The sequence below is a fragment of the Phocoena phocoena genome, chromosome 3, assembly GCF_963924675.1.
Source record: "Phocoena phocoena chromosome 3, mPhoPho1.1, whole genome shotgun sequence".
Taxonomy (NCBI): Eukaryota; Metazoa; Chordata; class Mammalia; order Artiodactyla; family Phocoenidae; genus Phocoena; species Phocoena phocoena.
In genome coordinates, this window is record NC_089221.1 from 42107930 (window position 1) to 42134193 (window position 26264).

The following is a 26264-nucleotide window of genomic DNA, read 5'->3' on the forward strand; positions in this document are numbered from 1 at the left end:
TGTCTCTCTTTTTAGCGCAACGCGAATATTCATTGAAAATCCTTTAACAGACGCATGGGTTAAGTCATTGTAGGAGTATTCAATGAGCGCTCAGAGTGGGAACGCTTATCAGCAATGCAAACATTTACTTACTTTCTAGGATACGTTTTTAAACTTAAAAGTCTCAGACAATTCACTTCTGAATAGAATCCTTCACCCGCAGCTCTCACCCCTGAGCCTCACTGCGCGTCACAGGCCACAAGGCGGCAGTGGCAGCTACGGAGTTGGACCCGGGGGCGGGCGCGGCGGCTCGGCTATCGCTTGCTCTCGCCTGGCGCGCGGCTCTCGGCCGTGGATTAGCGTAGCTGGGGACGTGGGAGGCCGCGGGCCCCGCCCCCAACCGGCCGCGGCGGCCGCCCAGCGCGGCACTCAGCGCTACAAGCCGAGCGGCGCGGAGGGCGCGGAGGGTGCGACCGGCGGGCAGGGGCACAGGAGTGTGCGCCGCCTTCGGGGCTTCTCTCCGCGCGCCAGGGCGCGGGCACCGCCGCGGCCCCCTCGGGCCGGCACCAGGCTCGGGGCGCCAGGAGTCGGGGGCAGCCCTCCGGGGCGCCGGGACCATGGCGCTGCGCGCCCGGGCGCTGTACGACTTCAGGTCGGAGAACCCGGGCGAGATCTCGCTGCGGGAGCACGAGGTGCTGAGCCTGTGCAGCGAGCAGGACATCGAGGGCTGGCTCGAGGGGATCAACAGCCGCGGGGACCGCGGCCTCTTCCCGGCCTCGTACGTGCAGGTGATCCGAGCCCCCGAGCCCGGCCCGGCGGGCGACGGCGGCCCGGGCGCCCCGGCTCGCTACGCCAACGTGCCACCCGGCGGTTTCGAGCCCCTGCCCGCCGCGCCGCCCGCCTCCTTCAAGCCGCCGCCCGACGCCTTCCAGCCGCTGCTGCAACCGCAGCAGGCGCCGCCGCCGAGTACCTTCCAGCCGCCGGGCGCTGGCTTCTCGTATGGCGGGGGTGCCCTGCAGCCGTCGCCGCAGCAGCTGTACGGCGGCGGCTACCAGGCCAGCGACGATGACTGGGACGACGAGTGGGACGACAGCTCCACGGTGGCTGACGAGCCGGGCGTTCTGGGCAGCGGCGCGTACCCGGACCTCGACGGCTCGTCGTCGGGGGGCGTCGGCGCTGCGGGCCGCTACCGCCTGTCCACACGCACCGACTTGTCGCTGGGCTCCCGCGGCGGCTCGGCGCCCCCGCAGCACCACCCGTCGGGGGCCAAGAGCTCGGCCACCGTGAGCCGCAACCTCAATCGCTTCTCCACCTTCGTCAAGTCGGGCGGGGAGGCCTTCGTGCTGGGCGAGGCGTCGGGCTTCGTGAAGGACGGGGACAAGCTGTGCGTGGTGCTGGGGCCCTATGGCCCCGAGTGGCAGGAGAACCCCTACCCCTTCCAGTGCACCATCGACGACCCCACCAAGCAGACCAAGTTCAAGGGCATGAAGAGCTACATCTCCTACAAGCTGGTGCCCACGCACACGCAGGTGCCAGTGCACCGGCGCTACAAGCACTTTGACTGGCTGTATGCGCGCCTGGCCGAGAAGTTCCCCGTCATCTCGGTGCCCCACCTGCCCGAGAAGCAGGCCACCGGCCGCTTCGAGGAGGACTTCATCTCCAAGCGCAGGAAGGGCCTGATCTGGTGGATGAACCACATGGCCAGCCACCCGGTGCTGGCGCAGTGTGACGTCTTCCAGCACTTCCTGACCTGCCCCAGCAGCACCGACGAGAAGGCCTGGAAACAAGGCAAGAGGAAGGCCGAGAAGGATGAGATGGTGGGCGCCAACTTCTTCCTGACCCTGAGCACACCCCCCGCCGCCGCCCTCGACCTGCAGGAGGTGGAGAGCAAGATCGACGGCTTCAAGTGCTTCACCAAGAAGATGGACGACAGCGCGCTGCAGCTCAACCACACGGCCAATGAATTCGCGCGCAAGCAGGTGACGGGCTTCAAGAAGGAGTATCAGAAGGTGGGCCAGTCCTTCCGCGGCCTCAGCCAGGCCTTTGAGCTGGACCAGCAGGCCTTCTCGGCTGGCCTGAACCAGGCCATCGCCTTCACCGGAGATGCCTACGACGCCATCGGCGAGCTCTTCGCCGACCAGCCCAGGCAGGACCTGGACCCCGTTATGGACCTGTTAGCGCTGTATCAGGGGCACCTGGCCAACTTCCCCGACATCATCCACGTTCAGAAAGGTAAAGCCTGGCCTTTAGAGCAGGTGGTGTGGAATGTGTTGTTCAGGCTGAAAGGGTGACTTTGACAGAACTACCATCGTCTGTTTCAGATTAATATCCCACAGGTCGGGAATACAGCAGGGATGTGGACAGCCAAGTGGTGCCCTGAGCATAGGGCGGATTGGGGGCCGGTAGCTTCCTCCTTAAAATATTTGCGGACAGGGCGCCGGTACTCTTCAGAGGAGTTTCTGAGAGTACTTTTGATGACAGTGCTGTCATTTTAGAGTTTGAATAGTTGGGCAATGAGCTTCTGGGATCTGTAATCTTGTGTCTAGGGTAGAATTAGAAGGGGACCCAAACCATGTTAGGCATCCATTTGGACACTGGCAGTGTCACTTAGTCGTGGGTTTCCGGAAGTGTGGAAATAAGCGGGGGGGGGGGGGGGGGGGGGGGGGGGGGGGATGGTTATCTGCAAATAAAGGTAAGTTCTGCTTTCGCCCTGCACACCACTCAGTCACTGCGTTGGTAGACATTAGGGTCAGTTCTCTGAGGTACTGGCTGGGGCAGCTTAGGAATTGTCTGCACAGGCTTCTTGCTTGCAACCTTTGTAAGATGAGGTAAAAGACTCACTCTAATTTCAGGAAGTTTTAAGAAAATTAATCTCTTTAGGTTTGGTCATTTTGAGTTTGGAGTCTGTTAACTGAAATTAACATTATTTAGGAGAATGATGCAGGGAAGCTATGTAGAACGTATAGAATCTCTGTGTATTGTGTCTGAGAGCAGTGTTTCTGGTATCCCAGTGAGTTAGCTGCCTAGCTGCCTGTCAGAGCTTGTTGTGTTAGTAGTTGTTAGAGTCCCTAACTATTGTTAAAGCACTGAAGTTTGCAGATTGTTTTTTTTACAATCTGCAATAAATAAATTAGTAATTCCTGTCTTAACGTTCACTAACTTCTGATAGCATGCCTGGAGTGAGGGAGAATGGGGAGGGGGTGGAGTTAGGGAGGCAGCCTTGCCTGTGAATGTCTTCTGTTCAGTGTGGAGAGGGAAGAGGGAGTCACCTAACTACCTTCCTGAGGTGGTGGAAACCTTGGGCCACCAGGTCTCGCCTTCAGTAATGAGATGCTCACTGCCCTGCCTTGTGGGCCAGTCCCTTTACGAACAGCCCTGATCTTTGACCTATTCTTCCTGGTATTGAACTAAAACTTGCCTCTCTTGATTCTCTTTCTGTTCCCTGGAACCACACAAAATAAGTCTGTTCCTTACCAACATGTCAGCCCTTCAGACCTTTGGGGACAGCAGCTTCCTTCCCCTCTGCTGCAGTCCTTCCCCTTCCAAGTATGTGACAGTCTTCTAACTTACCAAAGGGGGGGGTCCTTCAGACACGTTGATCTTGGCTTTGCCCCTGATAAAATGCACCCCAAACATCTGCAGTACTAGTTTTACTAGAGTGCAGTGTAAGGCTGAATTAGCTATTTGAGCAGCCATATCGCTTTGGACCTGCGTTGAAGCTGCATCTACATTCCTTGTGCTTTTTTGCATAAATTGCTGTGAACCCTTGACATTTTGGATGGTGCTGGTGCAACTGGCTCTTTGAGCCTTTAATGCAGGACCTTACATTTAAATTCCATTGTGTTACATCAGTGCTGGCCGCCTTTTTAACTGTTTCTGTAAGTTTATGCAAATTGTTGGTAAGTAGTTGAAAGGGTGGAGCCAGGACAGACTCCTGCAGCCACACATAGGTGACTGGCTACTGCAGGGTTTCATCCATCCATTCACTGGTTATACTGTCATCAGACCACACACTCAGTCTTGTCAGGTGCTCTGCCGTTGAAATTATTTATTAGAAAAGGTGTGATGTTTGCTCTGAGGTCTATTTTGAGTTTGTATGTAGCCTGTTAAACCATATACATAGTTTATTTTTTTAACTCTAGAACTAAAATTGTTTCCTGCTGGGATTTGAGAAACTTCATTAAAACCAGTACCATTTTTACGTTGTTTAAACAATTCAAGGGCACTAAACATAATCTTTAGGAACTTCGGTAAAGAACACCAGTTGATATTCAACGTAGTTTGTTTCTGGTGTAGCCTTGGTGTGTAACGTACAGGGAACCTGTGTCCCTAGTTGACGTGTCTTTAGAATGTACTGCCATTTAAAGCTATAGTGTGCAGTACATAAGGCTAAAAGCATTTGTTTACAGCCAGCGTTTATCAAGGATGCTAGTGCTGGCATTTTTAGGAATGCAGATGAGCTTTAGCCAGGCTAAAGCTTTTTGAACACGTTCTGGATGTTCACGTGGTTGTAAAGAGCAGCTCAGACACCTCCCCCCACAGCCCTGTACACAGTTGCTGTTGGAATGAATCGTTCTTAGTCTGAGCACTTGGGGATTTTGTTTGCAAGTTGTTTTTTCCTCCAAGGCCTCAAAGTGTAATCATATCAGAGGCCTTACTGTGACTTTTGAGAGGAGAGCCAAAAAAACAAAAAAAAGTGAAAATCTTTAAGCAGCGTATACAATCTTTTGTTGTAAGTATTTGGTCCAAAGTTTATATTTCAACTTGGGAGAAATTTAAAAATTCAAAATAGTTATTTCAAGTCTGAAGTCTTCATTGTTTACAGTAAGAGAAAAACAGTTTCACCACTTTTACATGTTCTAATCATATATTAAGAGACCCACGTTCAGTTGAGTCAGAAAATGATTAGAAAGTGCTTTTCAATTACTAAAGCAGTTAAGAAGGGGAGTTAATTAGTTTTTTCCCCGCTGATTCTGGGGGAAAGGACAGGAACAGTAGGCTCCTCTGAGCCCTTTTCTTATCCAGGAGACTGCTGCCATCAGCCAGCTTTCCTGGCGTCCTGAACCTGTGCTGTTCCATGCTGGGTCTGCAAGCCACGTGGGACTATTTAAGTTAGTTAAAATAAAGTTCAGTTCCTTAGTCACACTAGCTATATTTCAAGTGTTTTATAGCTAGCGGCTACCATATTGGACAACAGAGGTGAGGAATATTTCCATCCCCACTGCAGGTTCTAATTGGAGAGTGTCGAGCTGGACCGTTGGCCATAGTTTAACTGTCAGTCCTGTCATAAGTTTGCCTGGCAAATTGATGATCTTTTCACATACTTTCCGGATAGTTTGCTTTTTCCTTGGTCATCGCCTGGCATCTCCTCTCCATATAGGCTTAGGCGATAAAAAATGGGAGGGGAAACAGGTCCTGCTAGATCCCTCTCTACAGAACTTCCCAGGCACTCAACCAGTGAGTAATATTTCTGCAGTGTGAGGACGTCCACCTGCTTTGCAGCCTGCCTTCATGTCCCATTAAGAAAATGCAACTGGTCTCAGGATGGACATCTGAGGCTGGTGAGGAACCAGCTCCAGAAAGAGGGTGGAAAACTCAGATACTCTCAAATGTGGTGGACTGGGATTTTCTGACTCTACTTAGTACCGAAACCATCGCTTAAACTTAATAATGGTTTTAGTATAAGTACTTTCTGCAAAAGTGAAAAGAGCCTTGTGTTTCCTTCAGCGAAAAGGGAATGGTTAGAATTCTGATTTTTTTCATCAACTGAGGAAGTCTTAAATAAACAGACCTATTTCTGTTAATGGAGTTCAGTGTGGGAAGAAGGCAGTTTGCTGTAGTTTGAAGTACAGTAGGTGGAATTCAGAACCTGTTTGAATTTTCTTCATATTTTGCTTTGTCTTCACAGGAGTCCCTTAAATTCTTTGTTCATGGGCAGTTCATTGATCACTGACTAAGCAGTCTACACAGGTCTTATCAGTGAGCTTTGTAACCCTGTGGTCTTGGTTGTCTTTTCTTGAAATGGCAGCCTTTTATCCTTTCCCTCTTTATCGCCCCTGCCTGCAGTATGTCTTTATAATGCCAGCCTTGCTGAGTTTGGGGTGGTACATAGAATATATTTCACTATCAGTTTCCTAGCATATTCAGTTCTGTTTCCAAAGATACAATTAACCTCTAATATTTAATGAAGCTTAATCTGAATGGCAGTGAGTTGTGGTGGTTTAAAAGCTTTAGGCTTATCTCTTGGGGAATATTGCGAAAGGGAAAGCCTGTAACGTTAGATGATGAGAAATGTTGGTTTCATCTTTGTTTATGAATCTGGACTAGATAGCCAGAGGGAGTCATTTATGAAATTGTATTCCAGAGAAAAGGTATAAAATCATGTAAAAGTGATTGGTTGGTAAAATGTAGTCTTAGTGTGTGAAGTGAGGATGCAGAACTAGATATATAAACAAGGCAGTCCTGTTTTCTGTACTTGTAAATTAAACATGCAGGCAGGGTCTACTTCACTACCCTCTGTAAACGTTCCAGATGGAGCCTTCTTTTGAACAGAAAACAGCCCCGGGACCTCAGGAATGGTACACCAGTAGTGGGCCTATCAGTCTTGTGGGGTAGAATTTCACCATTGTGCTTCCTTTCAGCACAGGGAGGGTCGGTCTTATGTCCCTCAGACATTAATTAAAGATAGCCGGAGTCCCGGCAGGGCACACGAGGTGAGGCTAGGCCACCGTGAGCCCTTCCCTCTCTGCTCCCCTTTCTCCTGTAGCTAAAAATAGCCCTGAGAGGGTGGTGCCAGGAATACAGAGAAAAGGTCTAATAGGCGGGCTGTTTACAAGCTCATCCTTATTTTGAAACCTCGGCTAGAAACCGAGGTCATTCATCTTTTTTGCTTTAGCCCTGTCTTAACTGCACCCATTTCTCCTCTCCCGTCCTTCCATCCCCAGCTCCTTTTTTTTTTCTTTTTTTTCTTTTTTTTTTTTTGCAGTACGCGGGCCTCTCACTGTTGTGGCCTCTCCCGTTGCGGAGCACAGGCTCCGGACGCGCAGGCTCAGCGGCCACGGCTCACGGGCCCAGCCGCTCCGCGGCACGTGGGATCTTCCCGGACCGGGGCACGAACCCGTGTGCCCTGCATCGGCAGGCGGACTCTCAACCACTGCGCCACCAGGGAAGCCCTCCCAGCTACTTTTTAAGGAAACTTCAGTTCCAGGCCTTAATCTTTGGTCCAACTGTATTTTCTTAGTGAAGATGAGGTTACCTTTGGGGCTTTTGTTATAGATGACTGAATTCCTTGGTTAAAATGTCAGCATGGGGCTTCCCTGGTGGCGCAGTGGTTGAGAGTCTGCCTGCCGATGCAGGGGACACGGGTTCGTGCCCCGGTCCGGGAAGATCCCACGTGCTGCGAAGCGGCTGGGCCCGTGAGCCATGGCCCCTGAGCCTGCGCATCTGGAGCCTGTGCTCCGCAACGGGAGAGGCCACAACAGTGAGAGGCCCGCGCACCGCAAAAAAAAAAAAAAAATGTCAGCATGACTGGCCACCAACAGTCTTGGTCACGATCTAGATGGGGATACCGCTCACATCACCCTGTCATTGGTTTCTCTGACTTCTTTTTTGAGCCACGAAGCCCTCGTGAGAATCACACCGGGAAGCCCAGTCTGTTAGGCTGGTCACCACAGAGCCCAAAGGAGGCGGGGACCCACACTCCCACCCATGGTCTTCTGAGGACTCTTGGACTCAGCTGGACTTTCCTCTTTATTCAGAAATATCCTCCTCACAGGCTCCTGTCTGGTCATCTTTGGATTTCCAAAGACTGTGTGGAACCCAAACAACCGATACAAACATGACATTTTTCTTAAACTGCATTCCCTCTTTTCAGGCTGAATAAAAATCTGCTATATTGTCTCTCAAAGTGTTTTAAAACCAAAGTGTAATATCAAGTTAGATTTGATTTGCCATCAATTTATGATGATCACACACACACACACACACACACACACACACACACACACACACAGAGTACCATAATGCTTAGATCTGTTTAGAGAGACAGTGCCCGGAAGACCTGTACTGTCTGTCATCCCGCGTTTACAGAGACTCGATTCGTGTCTGTAGGAGGGACAGGCAGGACTCTGATCCTCATGAATTTTGTTTGTTTGTTTGTTTGTTTTAAATTTTATTTCTTGGCCGCGCCAAGCAGCATGTGGGAGCTTAGTTCCCCGACCAGGGATCGAACCCGTGTCCCCTTCAGTGGAAGCATGGAGTCTTAAACACCGGACCACCAGGAAGTCCCCTCATGGAGTTTTTTGACTAGTGGCGGAGAAGCTGTGTGCCAGGTTGCTGAGAGCCCTCAGGGCTACACAGAGGAGATGGGGCTGGCCCAGTTCTGACAGGGAGCTGAGTCAGCTCTAGAGCCCCACAGGCACAGTCTCACCACTGTGGGCCAGCCTGGCATCTGGGCGACCAGTGTGTGATGTGAGCGGAGCTTTGGGCAAGCTGTTCTAACCTCTGTACGCCTTGTTTTCGCATTGACAAAGTGGGAACACTTCCTCATAAGGTTATCATGAGGATCAAAGTTATGGTTCTTAGTAACTGTTCACTTAAATGCTTTATTTTTGCAAAGTAAAATGGTACCTTTAAAATGGGAGGTACTGTCCCTTAAAAGGCAATTCCAGGGATCTTATCATCCCTCCTGGTGGCCTTTTGCCACCAGAATTGCAGGCAAAAGGATGAAACGCCAAGGGAGCATCGGTGTAGCAGTTGAGCGTTGTATTTTAACTCAGCTGTCCTGTATTGCACACCAGAAGAAATGGTAACAGAGGAATAAACGTCAGTGTTAGTGGGGTCACCAGTTTGCTGGCGCCAGTCCCTCTCCTCCTCCAAATTACTTGTGGCCTGCACCAAGCACTGGCATTTCTGAGCTTCCGTTCCCTCATCTGTAAATGTGAGGTTCACGATTTCCTAGGTATCGTTCTGTTGGTTGACTTTAATAGCATTGTTCCTGCATTGAAAATAAAATACTCCTAAGTATATGATGAACATTTCGACATTGTTTCAGGCTAGTTTCAGTAGCGTTCTGTTTGCTTACGAGACTATGTAATCTAGGAGTGTGAAAATCCTTTATCAGTTGACGTGAAAGAAGAGTCATGCGTGTTTAGTTTGGATCAGCAAACATGCATGCAGGGCCTGCCCTGCCAGGCGCTGCGGATGTGAAAGTGATGACTACCTGGCCTCTTGCCTGCGGGCGAGAGCTCCCAGGTGTTCCGAAGCCGAGGCGAGCTGGGTGCTGGAGCAGCTTCCCTCCGACCCCAATGAGGTTGTAATTAATAGGGCCACGAGAAAGAGAAGGTGTGACGGGCTTTTTCCCTCCTACAAACTGTACTTCGCTTTGAGTTCTAAGTGCTGTCTCCTCTCCGGAAGTAGAACCAGTCTTGCATTGTTGGTCTTGGATTTGTAGCTTGGTTAAACTTCAGTGTGGACGAGTTTTAGTCCACGTCATTTCTGCTCCTTTTCTTAGAACTTTACATCTCTTACTGTGATGTGACTTTTCTCTTTTTCTCTTCTGATAAAGAAATTTTATGTGTTATTTAGCGGGTAGGGAGACAGTGGTTACGGAGGGGAGCTTAACATCATTCGATTTAATCATGGGATCCTCTGAAAGATAAACCTGATTTTATTTAACAGATATTTAAGTGCCCATCATAGGTCAGGCACTATAAAGATGCTAGGGTTGCATCAGTAGTCAAAACAAAGGTCACTGCCCTTGTGGCGTTTACATTCTAGCAGGGTGGAGCCACAAGGGAAAACACACAGTGCGTAATTATAATGTATGTCAAAGGATGATATGGGTTAGGGGGAAAAATTAAAGTGGAACGGTTCAAGTGGGGATGGGGCAGAATGGAAAGGGTGATCGTTGAGGACTCCCTGAGAAGGTGAGATTTCAGCCGAGGCCTGGAGGAGGTGAGGGCATTAGCCAAGCAGGTATGGGGGCAGAGCTTCTCAGGCAGAAGATACAGCCAGAGCAAAGGCGTTGGCATGGGTGTGTGCTGGCCAGGCAGGAGGAGGCCAGGTGCTTGGAGCTAAGAGGGTCTGAGTAGGAGATGAGGTCCCAGAAGGTTCGGCTTATAGGGCTTTAGAGGTCATTGTCAGGATCTGGAGTAAAAGCTCAAGTGAGAAGGGAGCCATTGCAGGTCTTGAGCGAAGGAATGATGTACCAATAGACCTTGGAAGAGACCTAGTCCAGTTGGTGTGTTGAGAATAGGATGGGGAGGGGGGAGGGGGTCAAAGGCAGGAGCAGGGAGCCAATAATCTAATAATCCAGGTGAGAGATGATGAGACAGTGAGGAGGGGTCCCACTGTAGGTATGTTTTGGAGGTAGAATCTGCAGGTTTTCCTAAGGGATCAGATGTGGCACCTGAGAGGAAGAGGAGTCATCAAGGGTGACTCTGGTTTTTGGCTTCGCCAACACTGAGAATGGAGTTTCCGTCAGCTGAGATGAGGAAGGCCATGAGTGGCACAGAGGTGGGGATGGGCCATCAGGACGTGAGTGTAACGCTTGGAGACTGACAGGCTCCTGTGTTCTGTTCCACATCTCCCCCACCCAACACGTGCACAGTCAAGCCTCAGGTCGAGTTCTCTTCCTTGGAGTATCCCAGCCCTTTTCCAAGTCACCATCGCTGATGGAACGCTGAGTGGTGTGCCAGAGACTATACATTGCTTGGTTAGTGTGTGGGGATCGGAGTTTTTACGTTCCTCTAGTATGAAGTTCCACTGTTTTGTGCATGCGTAGTAAGTACTTAATGAATGCTTGTTGAATTAATGAAGTAGTCACTCCCGTAAGTATTTTTTGGTTGATTTTGAAATAGATTTCTTCTGTGATTCATAGAATGTTTTTGTTTTTCAATTTATATGATGATGGATAACAGGGTTTAAAAGTGTACAGGAAATAAAGATAGGATCTGGTTATGGTTTATGGATGAAGTCATTAACATGTGAGCGATTTAAAAGTCTTAGACTTAAGTATCTACGAAATGACTTTCCATAATTCATTGGGACGGCGGGAAGGAAGTTTGAGAATGCTTTATGTGCCAGAAAAATTAATATTATGTACCTCAGGTTTCACTTTATATTGATTCCTGGTGTTTAAACTTGTATATCATACACTTCTTTCCTCTTCGGTAAGCCTTCATGATAATACTTTTACTGGGGTCCCTTTTGCTTCATTCGAAGCATATGATCCAGAGTGAGTGCATTCACCTTGTTGAGTGACTTGGATACACAAAGCACGGAGCGTCTTAAGCAGGAGGTACTTGCCCTCAGGGAAGATGCAGTTCCATGAGGGAGGGAGGATGTGTGTGCAGAAAATTGAAATAGGAGGTAGATCTAACTTAGTGCCTGTATAATAAGAGTGCGTGGGAGTCAGGAGGATGGAGAGTTGCTGTCATTTGTGTTAGAGGTTTGGGTGGTAGCACTGGTTTTCCCTTTGAAAGGTAATTGTATTTTGACTTTTGGAGGAACATTGATGGAAGGTGCATGGTTGATCTTGAGAATGCTTTAGGCTAGCTTTGATAAGCATATGAAAGCTGATACGCTGCAAGCCCAGGGCTCAGGTCAGTGAGGGAGGCTGACAGGGTGAGTTAGCTGTCACTGTACAGCGTGACTCATGCAGTCATGGGCACGTGCCATGGTGTGACGTAGGACAGAGGAGGCAGGCATGGTTAACTATGCAGAGTGAATGGGAGAGTTCAGGGGTGGCTTCTCCCAGTCTCAGTCTAGGAAGAGTTTTGAAAAGCAGTTGGAAGTTTGCCTGGTAGGCAGAGCAGGGAAGGGCATTCTGGGCAGAGGGAACCATATGTACAAAAATCCGGGATTAAATTCTGGGTGCCTCGCACAGTCAGCCTTGGAGTGGTTGCAGCTAGCTGTACATGGGCCCCACCCTGGATCTGTTGAATCTGAATGTCAGGAATGTGTGGCCTAGACATTGATGTTCTTAAGAAAGGTCCTCACGTGATTTTGATGTGCTGCTGGAGTTGATGGGGGGAGCATCATGCAAGATCAGACAAGGGTATTGATGTGGTCGGCCCGGCGCTTTAGATGCGCAGGTCCTGGAGACAGGTGTGAAGGGTGGCTCAGGGTGGGGCAAGATGGGGAGTTCTTGCAGTGATTCAGGCAAGACGTGTTGCAGTCCTAAACTGAGGCAGTGTCTGTGGGAGTGGGGAGGAGGAGACACAAGGGGCTGTTTGCCAACAGGAGTGGGGCAAGGGACAGGAAGGAGTGTAAAATGACCTGCACACTAGGGCCTGTGGAGCCATCAGTGGAGATGCTTGGAGATGGAGCAGGGGTCTGCAGACTACAGCCTGCGGGTCCAACCCACCCAGGTGCCTGTCTGTTTATAGCACTTGAGCGAAGGATGCTTTTTACATTTTTTAAAGGTTCCATTTTTAATGGTTATATAGGCCTCGATTTTGCCTCGTCTTGCAAAGCATCAAATATTTACTATCTGACCCTTAAAGAAAATGTTTGCTGACCCTTGACTTGGAGGTCCAGCAGGTTAGGTAGCTGGTGTATGTGTAGCTGTGGCCGCCGGTTTGGACTGTTTGCTTTGTGAGCAGCAGTATTGCGGGCAGTCACATCCACTGTGTCTCATTCTGTTCAGGAGTGGGTATAGCAGCAGGGTGGCAGTGCGCCTGGACGCACAACTGCGTGGGGCTGAGTTCCCACCAGCAGCTCCTCTCAGCCTCCGTTTCTTTGGGTGGACCATTTGCCATTTCTATGGCAAATGTCTTTAAGCATTAACTGTTAGCTGTTGTATTTGTTTGCCAGGACTGCTGAAACAAGTTACCACAAACCGGGTGGCTTAAAAAAAGTAGAAATTTATTCTCTCACACACAGTTCTGGAGTCTAGAAGTCCAAAATGAAGGTGTCGGCAGGGCCACACTGCCTCCAAAGGCTCTAGGGGAGGCTCCTTCCAGCTTCTGGTGGTTGCCGGCACTCCTTGCTGTTCTTGGCTCCGGGTCTCCCTCCGTCTTCACGTGGTGTTCTCCCTGTGTGTCCCTTTGTCTCCTTTTCTTTTAAGGATGCTAACTAATCATTGGATTTAGGGCCCATCCTAATGGAGTACAACCTTACCTAAAGTAATTACATGTGCAAAGACCCTGTTTCCAAATAAGATCACAGCCACAGTTTCCAGGTGGATGTGAATTTTGTTGGGGCGGGGTGGGGGGGGTAGATACTATTGAACCCAGCACAGCTGTTAACTCCTCCGATGGGTACCTGTGGGCGCTGAGGCTCGGGGATGTGAAGTGATTTCGAGGATCACACCGCTAATAAGGAGCCAGCATTTGAGTTCACTTTTTGCCTTGACCTTAGTCAGTACTCTTGATGCTACAGTAAGTAGTACGTCTGCTAGAAAATTGAGTTTTATCCTGTAGGCAGTCAACAGCCACTAAAGGTCTGAAACTGAAGAGTGACATCGGAATTGTGATAAAAGTAGGGAACATACTTTGGGGGCTTCCTGTGTGCCAGGCATGATGCTTCACATTTTATATGCATTATATCCATTTAAACCTCATGGGAGATTTTGAGGTATATTCTCTCTTTATCCCCACTTGGCAGACAGGAAGTGAGCCACAGAAACCTAACTGTGAGCTCTTGCAGGCATCCCTCAGCGAGTGCAGCCTGGTCCCCAAGAAGCTGCTCCTGTGGGCTGAGTACAGGCCGGAAGAGGCTTATTAGTAGACCAGGCTCGAGGCGGGCTTTGAAGTCTTCCGTCTGGGTGACAGAAAGTAGTGATGCCAGGAATAGAAATAGGCAGGTTAAGAAAAGGAGAAGGATTAGAGGGAAAGAGAAGGAATGGGGCTGAAGGGAGTCTTAGAAATCCTATTTTCTGTTTTTTAAAAATTATACTTAGTTATATTGACATCTGTGATTTTCACAAAAGCCCACCTATTGCCTGCAGTGAGACATCTTTAAAAACTACTAAATGTCAACATGGGTAATCTATAAGTTTTCATGCTTTTTGAGTTGTATTTCATGTCTATCTTAAAATGATATCTTTCTAGCTGCTTTGTTTTGGCTTCAGCTGGTTATTTACAACTAGTTCAGGAAGTCCAGATGTGGCCAGAGTAAAGCCTCAGAGCCAGTGGAAACCTGGTCCCTGCCAGTGTCAGGAAGCAGGAAAACCCCAGGGTCAAGAGTGTTCCTAAGTTTACAACAGCTGATTTAGAAATTGTCTCCAAAGCTTAGTGATTATAAAGCCATGTGAAGTTCCAGTCATAAGGGCCACAGCAGACGGCACTAAGGAAAGCGATTAATGCTGGGCTAGCTGCTCGCCACTGGTACCACCATAGCTTAAATAGCAGTTGTTTAACACCAGGGTTTACAATTACAGTTCTAAAGTGAAAAACTAGACATTATTTGAGAAGAATACTTGAAAGAAAGATTCTTTGAAAATATTACTCTAACTGTAGTACGAACTGCAGCCCTCTCAGAAGCAGTCGTGGCAATCAAAGATCCTGGCTTTGGGCGGGTAGCTCACATCTCCCTGGTTTCCATTCTAAAGGGCTGGTGCCACCTCACTCTCTTCCTGCCCCACGTAGAGGGGCCTATCTGTTTAGCAGCTTCTATTAGATTTATTTTAGCTTGGGCCTCCCTTTATCTTCCTGGAAAAAAAGAAACTAAGGTTTACCTTTGGTTAAAGGTAGTTTCCAATGTTCACTTTTCTCTTAGGTACATGTATGTTTTGTTGTATGTCAAAGGTCATTTCAATTCAAAGTGCTGGCAGCTTGCGAACATATCTAATGCCGCTTTATTTGTACAGACCAATATTCATGCATGTATATCAGGAAACAAAAGAATTAGGAAATTAGGAACTGTGAACAATGGACCTCAGTCATCAACTGTATTCTCTGAATTTAAACCATTATATATTTACAACATCAGTTTTTTCAAGTTTTATTGTATGTTCATGATTATCAAGGATATTCTTTCTACCTTATATTATTATGATTTTCTGGGTATAAAACCTTTAAGAAAAAAATGATACATGCTTTTCTTATTCTCAGATTTTAAAGTCTTTATCTATATTTGCTTGGCCATAGGCAAATCAACATTTTCACCATTGTATCCAGACGCTGCTGAAATAAAGACACTGTTTTGCAGAATTCTCTTGAATCTATCACCCTAGTATCTTTATCACAGATTTAATATTCAGTATCAGCTGAAACATAACGTTTATTATATGTAAAATTTCCTAGCGATGAACAGCCTATTTTACCAAATGAGCCACAAGAGATACAATCATGTGATTTCCCTCTTCATTTTTGGAACAAGGTGAGCTGTGTGAATGTATGTACATAGTGAGTAAAAGTAATCAAATGTTTTAAGATGTGGTGCACTCAAGTGAATGCTTTCATTCATACGAAATGTCATTCTGCCCTTACACTTGTGGTGATTGCTGAATGAAGCTATAAGGGCTGCTTAATTAGGATATAATAAGGCTTTTACCTAGAACAAACGACTTCTTCTTGTACCTTCAGGACCAAACCAAGCCTAGAGGCTTGAGTTCTTTAAATGATTAATTTTTTCATTATCAGGCAACCAGGTTTTTGTTGTTACTGCTTTTTGCAATTTATGATCCTTGTCTCGAGAGCCTCTTCCCTCCTTTTAAAATGACTCAAAAGTTCTCTTTATGAATTGAAAGTGAATTTTAAATTAATTATATCTTTGCATTTTGATAGTTCTTGGCTCTAAGGACACTTAATCCCTTCAAAAAATTGCTGTCACTGTCTTGAGTTCAGTAGTACTATTCGTGCCCTCCAGAGTTTACTAATGTGGTCCAAATCTGGAGCCCACTTAGTAGGTTGTGATTCAGGAATAGAAGTTTGAGGGCCTGGAGGCAGGTCAGGGGTTGCTTATCCCTGAGATGAGGCTTCTGGAGGGCTTGGCGTGGCGTGCTGTGTACCGGGGCTGGTCCATGGAGCTTTGAGATCTCAGGGAGGAGGCAGCCCCCGTCGGGCAGGTACAGGGAACTGCTTGGGCTGGGAAGTTGGGCAGCCCAGGTTCACGTGCAGCTGACACCTCATAAAGTTGCTTACCTTGTCTAAGTTTCCTGGCCACCTCTGAGAGAAGAAAACGAGACCCCGCGAGGTGCAGACCACAGCTTTTGCATAGAGCAGGTGCTCACGTGGGACTGTTTTGCCTGGGTGGACGGCCGTCCTGTCTCTGTTACGTAATGCCAGCCTTTGTTTTTTGAGCCGTTTTACTCAAAAAAAAAAATCAAAAAGTAAATATTGGAGCAGAGAAGGGAAGGAGGAATCAACAAGTGGGTGGGTGGAGACCAAAAGGAGGAAGGAAAGGGGAGGGGAAAGAGTTAATGGGGCGTTAGCAGGGACCCAGAGGGGTGGGTACCAGTGATGAGAGGATAAGAGCAAAGTAGGCCACGTTGACCAAATTAGCATTCTCTTTCAACATTTTACGCATACGAGGGAATGAAGAAAAACAGGTCTAGTCCAGTCTCAGGCAACTTCTGCGCAGCTGTCCCTGTGCCCTTCAGCCTGTCTCCTGTTCTGTCCCTCACACCAAAGTCTGGGTTTTCTGGGGCAGGGCCCTGGGAAGACAGAAAATCTAGTTAATGTTTCTGGCACATTCATGATTTCAAAATTAAATAAAATGCTTGCTTTTTTTTTTTTTTTTTTTTAAGGGAGAAAATGTAGCTTTTGGATCCCTGTTGCTTAGTGACTGGGCCTTTTGTATAATTGGTCTGAGGAGGGACAAAGCATACTGAGAATAAGAGATTTGGTTGAAGAAAGGAAGGCAAAGTTCAGGTGCAGAAACTGGTGGGTTGGGAGCGTTTGGAGCAGCCAGCAAGCCCTGGGGGGCCTGAGGGAGGTGGAGTAGAGGCCTTAACCAGGGAAACTGAAAGGAAGCTGGACAACTTCTTCAGCTGAATTTAGGGCCTCCCTGGTTAAAATGCCTGAGGCACTGCAGTGGTTTTTTGCCCCTGTCTAGTTTTGCTGGGTCAGAAGTTGCCAGGAAAGTGCTTTCTTTCTGCAAATCAGAAGCAAACGATACAGCAGAGTTTAATGTAGTGTGACTGTATTTGCTAATTTGCTTTAGTTCAGCTGGTAGTGGGTTCTTAAAATGTGCTAATTGACTAGATGACACCAGAGCTTCACTGCTCTCATTTTAGAAAAACCAAAATGGCAATAAAATGCTTCCTAAACAGTTTTACTGATGTACATAATTTAATGGCATGCTGTGTAAATAACATGATGCTTTTGAAAATGGTGCTGGGACTTCCCTGGTGGTGCAGTGGTTAAGAATCCGCCTGCCAATGCAGGGGACGTGGGTTCGAGCCCTGGTCCGGGAAGATCCCACATACCGCGGAGCAACTAAGCCCGTGTACCACAACTACTGAAGCCTGCGCCCCTGAAGTCCGTGCTCCACAAGAGAGGCCACTGCAATGAGAAGCCCACACGCCACAATGAAGGGTAGCGCCCGCTCGCTGCAAGTAGAGAAAGCCTGTACGCAGCAACGAAGACCCAACGCAGCCAATCAATCAATCAATCGATCAATCAATAAATTAAAAAAAAAAGAAAAAATGGTGCTGACTTCCTGGATTGTAATTAATCTATAAAATGAGTTTGAGTTTGAGCCTTTTAAGGTTATAATGTTAATGAACTTTGTCATATGATTGATTTCTTTATGTTTTTATGTTCACCACAAACGTGTGATATTCTTCTGAAATTGAGTGCATGCGGATTATGAAGAAGGATGCTCATTCCAGCCTGAGCATGCTTTAAAACTGTGCTCACATTGTAAGATACCAAGCAGATGGTAGGAGAGGGCTGGGAGTGAATTTAGGACATGAGTTCTGCTGGGTTTGGTGATGGTGAAGCAGGCAAAGTGCCTTTCCCTGAGACTGGGCAATTGCGATAAGTATACAGATGAACCTGTTAGGAATTTTGCATGTACAGAGTCAGCTAAGAATGCCAAAGGAGTCTGGGAGATTTTGTTAATAGCAGGTCCTAAAGCAAAGTTGAAATACTGGTTTAGTTTTCCTTTTACCTCTCCAGACATGGAAAAGGAAGGACCCTTTTCAGCAGAGTGGAGCAGAGGCCCTGCCTGGTATGTTAAGTGGGAAGTGGCAGGGCTGGCAGGCAGTAGGAAGGGTGGGTTCTTTGCCAGGAATTAGCTGTGGGACTTTGGACAAGTCACTTAGCCTGTTGTTAGACAGACTGAGAAAACTGTACCAAAAACTCATCTAAAGCCCTTATTGTGCATTAAAAAGAAAATCTGAGACCCAACTCTGCCCTTCTTACTGAGGAATCAGCTCTCCCGGCTTCCCCAGTGGGTGCCTTGCCAGGACAGAGTGATGGATGAGAATGAAGTCCTCAGGGTTCCTGCTCCACCCTTTGGAATAAAGGCTTAGGGTGATCAGTTCCTGGGTGAACCTTCTATCCTGTGGAGAAATTTAAATAATTTGTCCAGCTGATTTAATAATTAGATTGAGTGCTCAGCTGAAGGTTCCCTCTCAGCCTGTAAGCCTTTTTAGGAGGGGCTGTCTCTGTGTTCCTTTCAGCCACCCTCTGAGGAAGAAACACCTGAAATGTGTCCAGCTCAGCCCGGTGTCCTGAACGGGAGCTGGGTTGCTTTTGCCTGTTTGGAAGCAAAGTCATGGGTGTGGTGGAAACATATTGCCCCAGTTTCATTAATACTTTTTCCTGTACTTCAAATACACCTTAAGAGTTTATTTTCAGTTGTGTAACTTGGGGAGGCTGCACCATTTTTCATTTGTTACCTTCTTGTTATTTTGTCTTGTTATTTTTTTTTAAATGAAGAATATAATACTGCTCTGTGTCGTCAGCCCCTTCTTATTTAATGTCAGAATTTAATACTTGCCTCCACCATTTTCTTTTCATAGTAAAATCTTATTTTGCCCATATATTATTCCATATAACGTCTGTCTTTTAGCCCGAGAGACAGTTTTACAGTTATGTACTTAGGTTCCCATTCTAAAATGTGTTTCCCTCTGATCTCTCCTATTTTTAATTTTCTTTCATTTTTTTTAAACATCTTTATTGGAGTATAACTGCTTTACAATGGTGTGTTAGTTTCTGCTGTATAACAAAGTGAATCAACCATACATACACATATATCCCCATATCCCCTCCCTCTTGCATGTCCCTCCCACCCTCCCTATCCCACCCCTCTAGGTAGTCACAGAGCACCGAGCAGATCTCCCTGTGCTGTGTGGCTGCTTCTCACTAGCTATGTGTTTGACACTAATTTTCTTTCATTTTAAAATCACTGCCCTACCCATGAGTGTTATGGGGACTTCTGTTTAATACAACAGCAACTACTTTTCATCTTAGGCTTTATTTTATCATTTCTCTCCCTTAATTTTTTGTTTTTCCTTTTCTGTTATGAATGCAAGATAGCAATGTGATGTTTATGAGAGGAGAGACCTGGCAGGGGATAGATATCTTCTAAATTAGCCACATAAAAAGTACAGGTTTTGAAAACCCTTGCCTGTTTTTTTTATCAATTGCATGATAAAAATGTGTGTTCCCTTTGCTCCTTAGATTCTGGGCCATGGTTTTAGCTTTTATTTACACTCCTCTTGGGTTTGGTAAAAAATGTAGTACGGCTGAGAGAGTACTTAAAAATATGCTGTAATGCTTTGTTACAACTCTACAGCTGGTTATATTGTACCTCTGCAGTTGTTTCTTAAGCTACAAATTAATTTTTTAAGCTATGTTAGAAGTAGCAAGTCTGTAGTGATCTAACTCTGCTCCAGTAGTTTTCTTTCTCCAGCTCTCACTCCTTAGAAGCTAAACCTGATTGAAAATGTGGCTATCTCTGCCTTCCTTGTGATACTTAATATTTTAAGTATGAAAATACGTGAAGCGTAGAAGTGTGTACAGATAATTCCCAGTTTGAGAATCGGCAAACTGCGAGAATATGCCATTTGTAACAAAACCCAAGTGCTAGTTCTATTACTTAAACTATTTTTCTTACATCTAACCAATGTTTCTAATATAATTTCTATTGGAAAAGTATGTACCCACTTTGATCTTGAGAGAACCCAGAATTTAGAAATGCAGTGGGTAGAAGGGGGTAAGAGGGAAGCTTCAAGGGAAACTCTAGAAAGTACTGGATTGGCCAAAAAGTTCGTTTGGGTTTTTCCTTAAGATGTTACAGAAAACCCGAGTGAACTTTTTGCCCAACCCAATAGTTCTGTTTGTCAGTCCCCAAGTGTTTAAACACCCATGCTATTTGTTCAGATGGATAGCTTGAGCTGTTTAAAGGATGTCACTTTTTTTTTTTTTCCTGTTCACTCTCAGACAGTAAACCAGTTAATTAACTTCCATAATTAGCTTACTGAAGGACTTGACTTTATCTTTCTCATAAGAAAGCAAACACAGTAAACCCTTAGTGTTTGTTAAAATGTATAGGAAGAACTAACTAGAGGATTGTAAGGTGAATATTTAAAAGCAAAATGGGTTTCTTCTTAAAGGAAATAATTTTTTAAACTTTGAATAATATTTTACAAAAGATAACTTCCTTTTTGGGGGGGTTGGCGTTGAAGGTCTTTGGAGTTGTCATCCTGAACTTTAACAGCCAGCTGCTTAGAGAAGAACTGGACTGCTGTTTCAACTCAGGAACTCTTATGATTTCTCAAAAAGTATATTGCTGGGACTTCCCTGGTGGTGCAGTGGTTGAGAGTCCGCCTGCCGACGCAGGAGACACGGGTTCGTGCCCCGGTCCGGGAAGATCCCACATGCCGCGGAACGGCTGGGCCTGTGAGCCATGGCCGCTGAGCCTGCGCTTCTGGAGCCTGTGCTCCGCAACGGGAGAGGCCACAACAGTGAGAGGCCCGCGTACAGCAAAAAAACAAAACAAAACAAAACAAAAAAAACATATCTTATATCTCCTCCTGTTTCCCTGCTACTTGCAATCCTGATGCATTATGCTAATGGATTTGAATTGCATTAAGTGCGTTAAACCAAAATTCCAAGTAAAATTGGCCTTTGGGTGCTTACCCTCCTCAGTGTTTTTTTCTGTCCTTCCTAGTTTGCAAAATAATCTTTTGCTGGGATGTCCAACTGCACTAGAGCAAACAAAGGCAAAGCCCATCCAGGGGTTGTATGTTACTATTTTTGGTGGTAGTTCTTAATTTATATAACTTTCCAGTAAGATCTAAGTCGGGGAGAGAGGCAGGGGAAGAGAGGCCCCCCTCCCCCATGTAGGTCTGAGCTTACATTTTCAAAATAATGAAATATGTGCTGCTTTTTCGATGTTTTGTGGCATCCTAATCATATGCTACAAAGATAAGAAAATCAGACATCTTATAAATATTAAAATCAGACATCTTACAAATATTAAAAGGCTTTGCAGGTACAATTAGTGAATTGAATGAGGTTCGTAAGATTCCAGAGGGAAATTTTCAAAACCTATATGGTTTATTTTACATACTCACAAGGTCTTCTGACTTGCATGTCAGAATAAAAGTCTGGGACCTGCAAGGAAGGTGGGAAGGGAGAAGGGCAGTGCGGGAGCCCCAGCTCTGGGGCACGGGGTGGGGAGGCCTGGGGTCAAGGGGAGGAGAGGGGATAGCTGATCCTCAGTGGCCCAGCCCTTATCCCCTGCACCCTGCTCACCAGTGCCCACCTTGCTTTTTTGCCTGTTCAGTCTCCAGTTTCTTTTCTGAATATTTGTAGTGTTTGCTTTGAAGTCATTGTACACTCAGATCCCATCTCCTCTGCCTCTTACTGGGTTACCGCTGACTTTGAGGCTCAAAGAGGTTGGGTGGCTTTCTCAGTTCCCTTGTCATAAAATAGTACTAATGTCTGTTGCAAAGTAGCAGCAGGGTGAGAGTTGGTACACGGAAAGTGCCTCGCCTATATTGTGACTATTTTTGGCTGCTACCATTTACTGTTATCTACGCCTGTTCCCTGCCTCTCGCCCTTCCTCCCCGCTTTGTCCACAGCACTGCCTGGCACGTAGCAGGCCCTTCGAGCATTTTCCCTTGTGACACAATCACGTTATCTTGGAGAAAGCCATATTCAGCTCCTATGCAGAATTCTGTGCTTTGTGGTCCTGTTTCACTTCATGTCATGGTTGTGTGCCTGTCCTCAGTGTGCTTTGCGAGGTGATTTCCTCGAGAGCTTCCGGACGGTGGGGACTTGAACATTTCTTGTGAGTTTCTCCGTGTGCCTGCTCTGTGCTCTACACGTTAGACCCTCCATAAATGTTGGTAAAGCTGAGATTCTAGCCCCAGAGCCCAACTGTTTGGGGCTCTGTGTTATTTAGTAAATAAACTTATAGTCGGGAGAAAAGTGAGTCTTAAATTCTCGGCTCCTTTAGTATGTACACTCAGAAAGCTTAAAGGTGTCAAATGCCAAAAGGCCTTCAGACCTTGCAGAGATTTAATACTTGTACCGTGTCCAGGAGTTTTGAAAATGTATGCCGATGTGATTCAAGTTGTGAAAACTTCAGTCTTGTTCATTTGTAAGTTGGTTTTATGGATGCACGTCTGCAGTTCTGTGTAACAGAATGTCATTTCTGAGAATATGGCGATCTCATCTGGAGTCTGACAAGCTGCAGGTTCATTGACATTGGCACAGCTCAGGGCCAGGTTTCCGAGCTCCTCTGTGCTGGACTCTAGTAACTAGAACAAGTAATACCTGCAGCATATTCGCAGGACAGGCCACAGCTGCTGCACAGCTGCCCGGGGGTCTGCGGGAGCAGGGCGCCGGCGCCTGTCCTCTGTGTTCACATGGTGGGCCCGGCACCTCGGCCCCGAATCACATGAACAGTCAGATCTCCTGAGACTTGGCTCTCTCGACTTCTTGTTCTCACTCTCAACCACTTGAAACATAAATTTCATATTCTCAGCCATCTTTTTGAAATATTTTTCTTTTCTTTTTTAGTTTTCTGTCTCATGCTTTCCTGGTCTCTTCAACTTCAATTTTTACATATAAACCGGGACAGGACACTTGTACAAATATAATGAACATAAGTTTACTACAAAAAATTATTTTCTCTCTCTGAGGGGGAGTGCTCTTTCTCTGTTTAGTACTGAGACCACAAGCAGGCAGGTTTCACTGCTTCCCGAGTCCCGTCCGCCATGGGGAAAATGTTAACAGCGCTGTATTTTCAGGGCGATGGCTTCTTAGGGGAATGGGTCAGGGGTCTTCCTGTAGCTCTGCTAACACGAACGGCATCTCCGCTGTGTGGTCACAGGGGAAGCAGGGCATTTTCTCTACTCCAGGGCTCACCTGCTTTTCAGGTAAAGATCTTCTTTAGAATAAATAAATGAAAATATACATAAATACATATGTAGCTATAACATTTGTTGTCAGTGGGCTTTAATTTTTCGGGTCTTTGAGCTGTGCCAAAAAATAAAGACGCTGTTTAGGCTCTAAGCGTTGTATTTAATACTAGGTTTACTCTATATTATTTTGTAGATTTGAAGAAATTTAGATATAGGGCTTTTCCCCTGTGTATTTCACCGTCAGCTAAAACTGAACATTTCCACAACAAAGTTGCTCAGCTTTCCCACTGCCTTCTAAACAGGCTACCTTTCCCCCCCTGTAGCATCACCATGTCCGCAGACCTCCAAGCCAGGTGTCCTAGACGTTTCTCTCTTTCATCATGGTTTAGTAGAATGGGTGCCACGTGGAGTCAGGTATTCTGGATTCTTGAGCTGACTGTGCTCAAGTGCTCTGAGCTTTATCATTTTTACGAACCCATGAATAGTCTTTATTTTTCCTACCCCCTAAGCATCCTCAGCCTTTTGTGTTTTCATATGACTGTGCTTCTAGGGGAGGGTCTGCCCTCATGTGGCACCTGCCACAGAGACTGTGCTTTTCCCTCCTCCTTGCACGCACCCTCTGGTGAGACATTTCTTGACTGGAGACTATGACACCTTCTGGCTTCATTCCCAGATCATCACTAGGGCAGACTCAAAACTCACTGATCTTTACAGCTCCTAAAGAAAAGGAGGCGAGGGAATTCCCTGGCAGTCCAGTGGTTAGGACTCTGAGCTTCTAATGAAGCTTAGAGCACGGGTTTGATCCCTGGTTGGAGAACTAAGATCCCACATGCCACGTGGCCAAAAAAAAAAAAAGAGGCAAATTTTTACTTCACAGGGCCATTATGCTGCAGGTATGGGTCTCCTGATAGAATGTGGAGTCAAAACCAGGCATGCATGCAGTATTCTCCCCTTTATAAATGTCTCTCTTAATATATGCATATATAATGGTGTCACACCTTTTCTCTTAAGAATGTTAAAACTGCAAAGTTGCTTAGTTTGTCTTTTTAGGGACAATTCCTTGGAGTTTGGTATCTGTCGTTTATAGTTTCTCTACCTGCAAGAGATGAAACATGCTATAGCTACTTGGTCAATGGCAAAAGCTGGTTTTGATAACTGAAGTTGCAGCAATGGAGGTGTTTTCAGAAACTTTACCAGATTTCTTCTTTTTTAATAAGTGATTATGGTCAACCCTTTAAACGCCAAAGGACTTTAAAATAGTTCAGGCAAGTATTTATAATGCCCAGCATTCTGTTTACTATGTAGCTGTACCACTGGGATACATATATATTTTTTAATTAATTTTTGTCTTAACTACAGGAGCTCTTACCAAAGTAAAGGAGAGTAGGCGACACGTGGAAGAAGGGAAGATGGAGATCCAAAAGGCTGATGGCATTCAGGATCGTTGTAACACTATTTCTTTTGCCACTTTGGCAGAAATTCACCACTTCCATCAAATTCGAGTAAGAGACTTTAAATCACAGATGCAGCATTTCTTACAACAGCAAATAATATTTTTCCAAAAAGTGACGCAGAAGTTGGAAGAGGCTCTTCACAAATATGATAGTGTTTAATGACTGGAGGTTGGATTATGGACTTTTTTTCAGTTCAAGGATAATTTCTACAGCAGAATAAAAACTGCTATCAAAGAGCTATTGCCAACTGTCAGCAGTGGTACAAGGATGGTTTTGTGTTCAACTGAAACTCGGCTGAATATATAATTATGTAGGAAAGAAGCAGTTAATATGGTTATATAATAGAAACAGTACCACACATTGTAACTAAATTATACTATGTATGCCTACACTACCATTGTAACTTTTGGAATAATGATTATACTATTTGCCTTATTGCTTTTTGAAGTATGGGTATTTTAGTGCATACTTTGTAGACCTCAAAACCCATGAAGGGTCTCAAAGAAGCTGGCTGGATAAAAGCCTGCTGCGGATGCCTTTTTACTCTCACAGATTGGGATTACCTAAATTCAACTTATTCTCTGTTTACAAACTCCAACTAGAGCAGCTATGCAACTTTGTGCCTTTAGACTCTTGGTTTTTTCATTTCTCCACCCCCCCACCCCCTTTTTAAAGTAACCACAACTTTTCTGACTGAAAGAGTGAAAGGCCAGTGCACATAATGACAAACTGCTGGGAACCTCCTGTTGATGCTGGGGGCGGGGTGGGAGGATCAGCTGTCATCAGTTTGCCCAGCAAGTTTTGTCTCCTGATACATGCTGGTGAGCACAGTGGAGGGACACGCATGCTCATCTTTGGATGTGGTGTCTGTTAGGGAAGAAAACGGTGCCACTCTGTTCCCTTAGATGCTACAGTAGCATAGCCTCTTCACTCAAGTGTCCTGGAAACTTGGTGTGGAGATTTCATCGAACATGTCTTATAACCCAGAGAAGGAGTCTAATCAATTGGAGACACGAGCACAGAATCAGTGACAACACACACTCGGTTTTAATTCTAAGGAGGATTTTCTTTTCTTTTCTTTTCTTTTCTTTTTTTTTTTTTTAGCTTGAAGATTTTCTTTTAACATTCAGTGTAATTTTTGTTTTGTTTTGTTTTGTTACTGGATCTACACTGTTAACTGATGGAGACTCCACTGTGATTCACTCGTTTACTTATCAAAAACTTTTCAGGGATGTCTGTAAAATTCAGTGTTATACGTGATGAAAAGTAGTGTTGGTTGATCTAAGGAGGGACCAGAAATAATTTCTACTATTCCAAATGCTGACGGAAAAAAGTAATTGTTTTTGTTTCTGTTTTTAAGTATTGATAAGCCCCCAGAACATTTAACCTTAAAAATTACCTTAAGTATATTCTTTTATTATTATAAGGGAAATACGATGGCTGATAAATACCAAAACGATTCAAAAGCAGCTTAATTTAAAAAGCACAAAGAGATTCTGGTTAGAAATGCCAAAATCTCAATGTTTTTGTAGTTGCTGACTCAATAATGTGATTCTTGA

General features: G+C 45.9%; 1 protein-coding gene across 1 annotated transcript; it reads left to right on the forward strand.

Moving 5' to 3' along the window:
- Positions 1-596: 596 nt before the first annotated feature.
- On the forward strand, positions 597-24864 carry SNX18 (sorting nexin 18). Its single transcript, XM_065875076.1, has 2 exons — positions 597-2211; positions 24611-24864. The coding sequence occupies exons 1-2, from the start codon at positions 597-599 to the stop codon at positions 24862-24864; spliced, it is 1869 nt and encodes a 622-aa protein (XP_065731148.1).
- Positions 24865-26264: the final 1400 nt, after the last annotated feature.

Bases quoted from the DNA above. Each gene is read 5' to 3' on its own strand.
- SNX18 (XM_065875076.1), top strand. From the start codon at position 597: ATGGCGCTGCGCGCCCGGGCGCTGTACGACTTCAGGTCGGAGAACCCG. The intron at 2,212-24,610 runs GTAAAGCCTGGC...TCTTAACTACAG, and splicing joins CATCATCCACGTTCAGAAAG to GAGCTCTTACCAAAGTAAAG.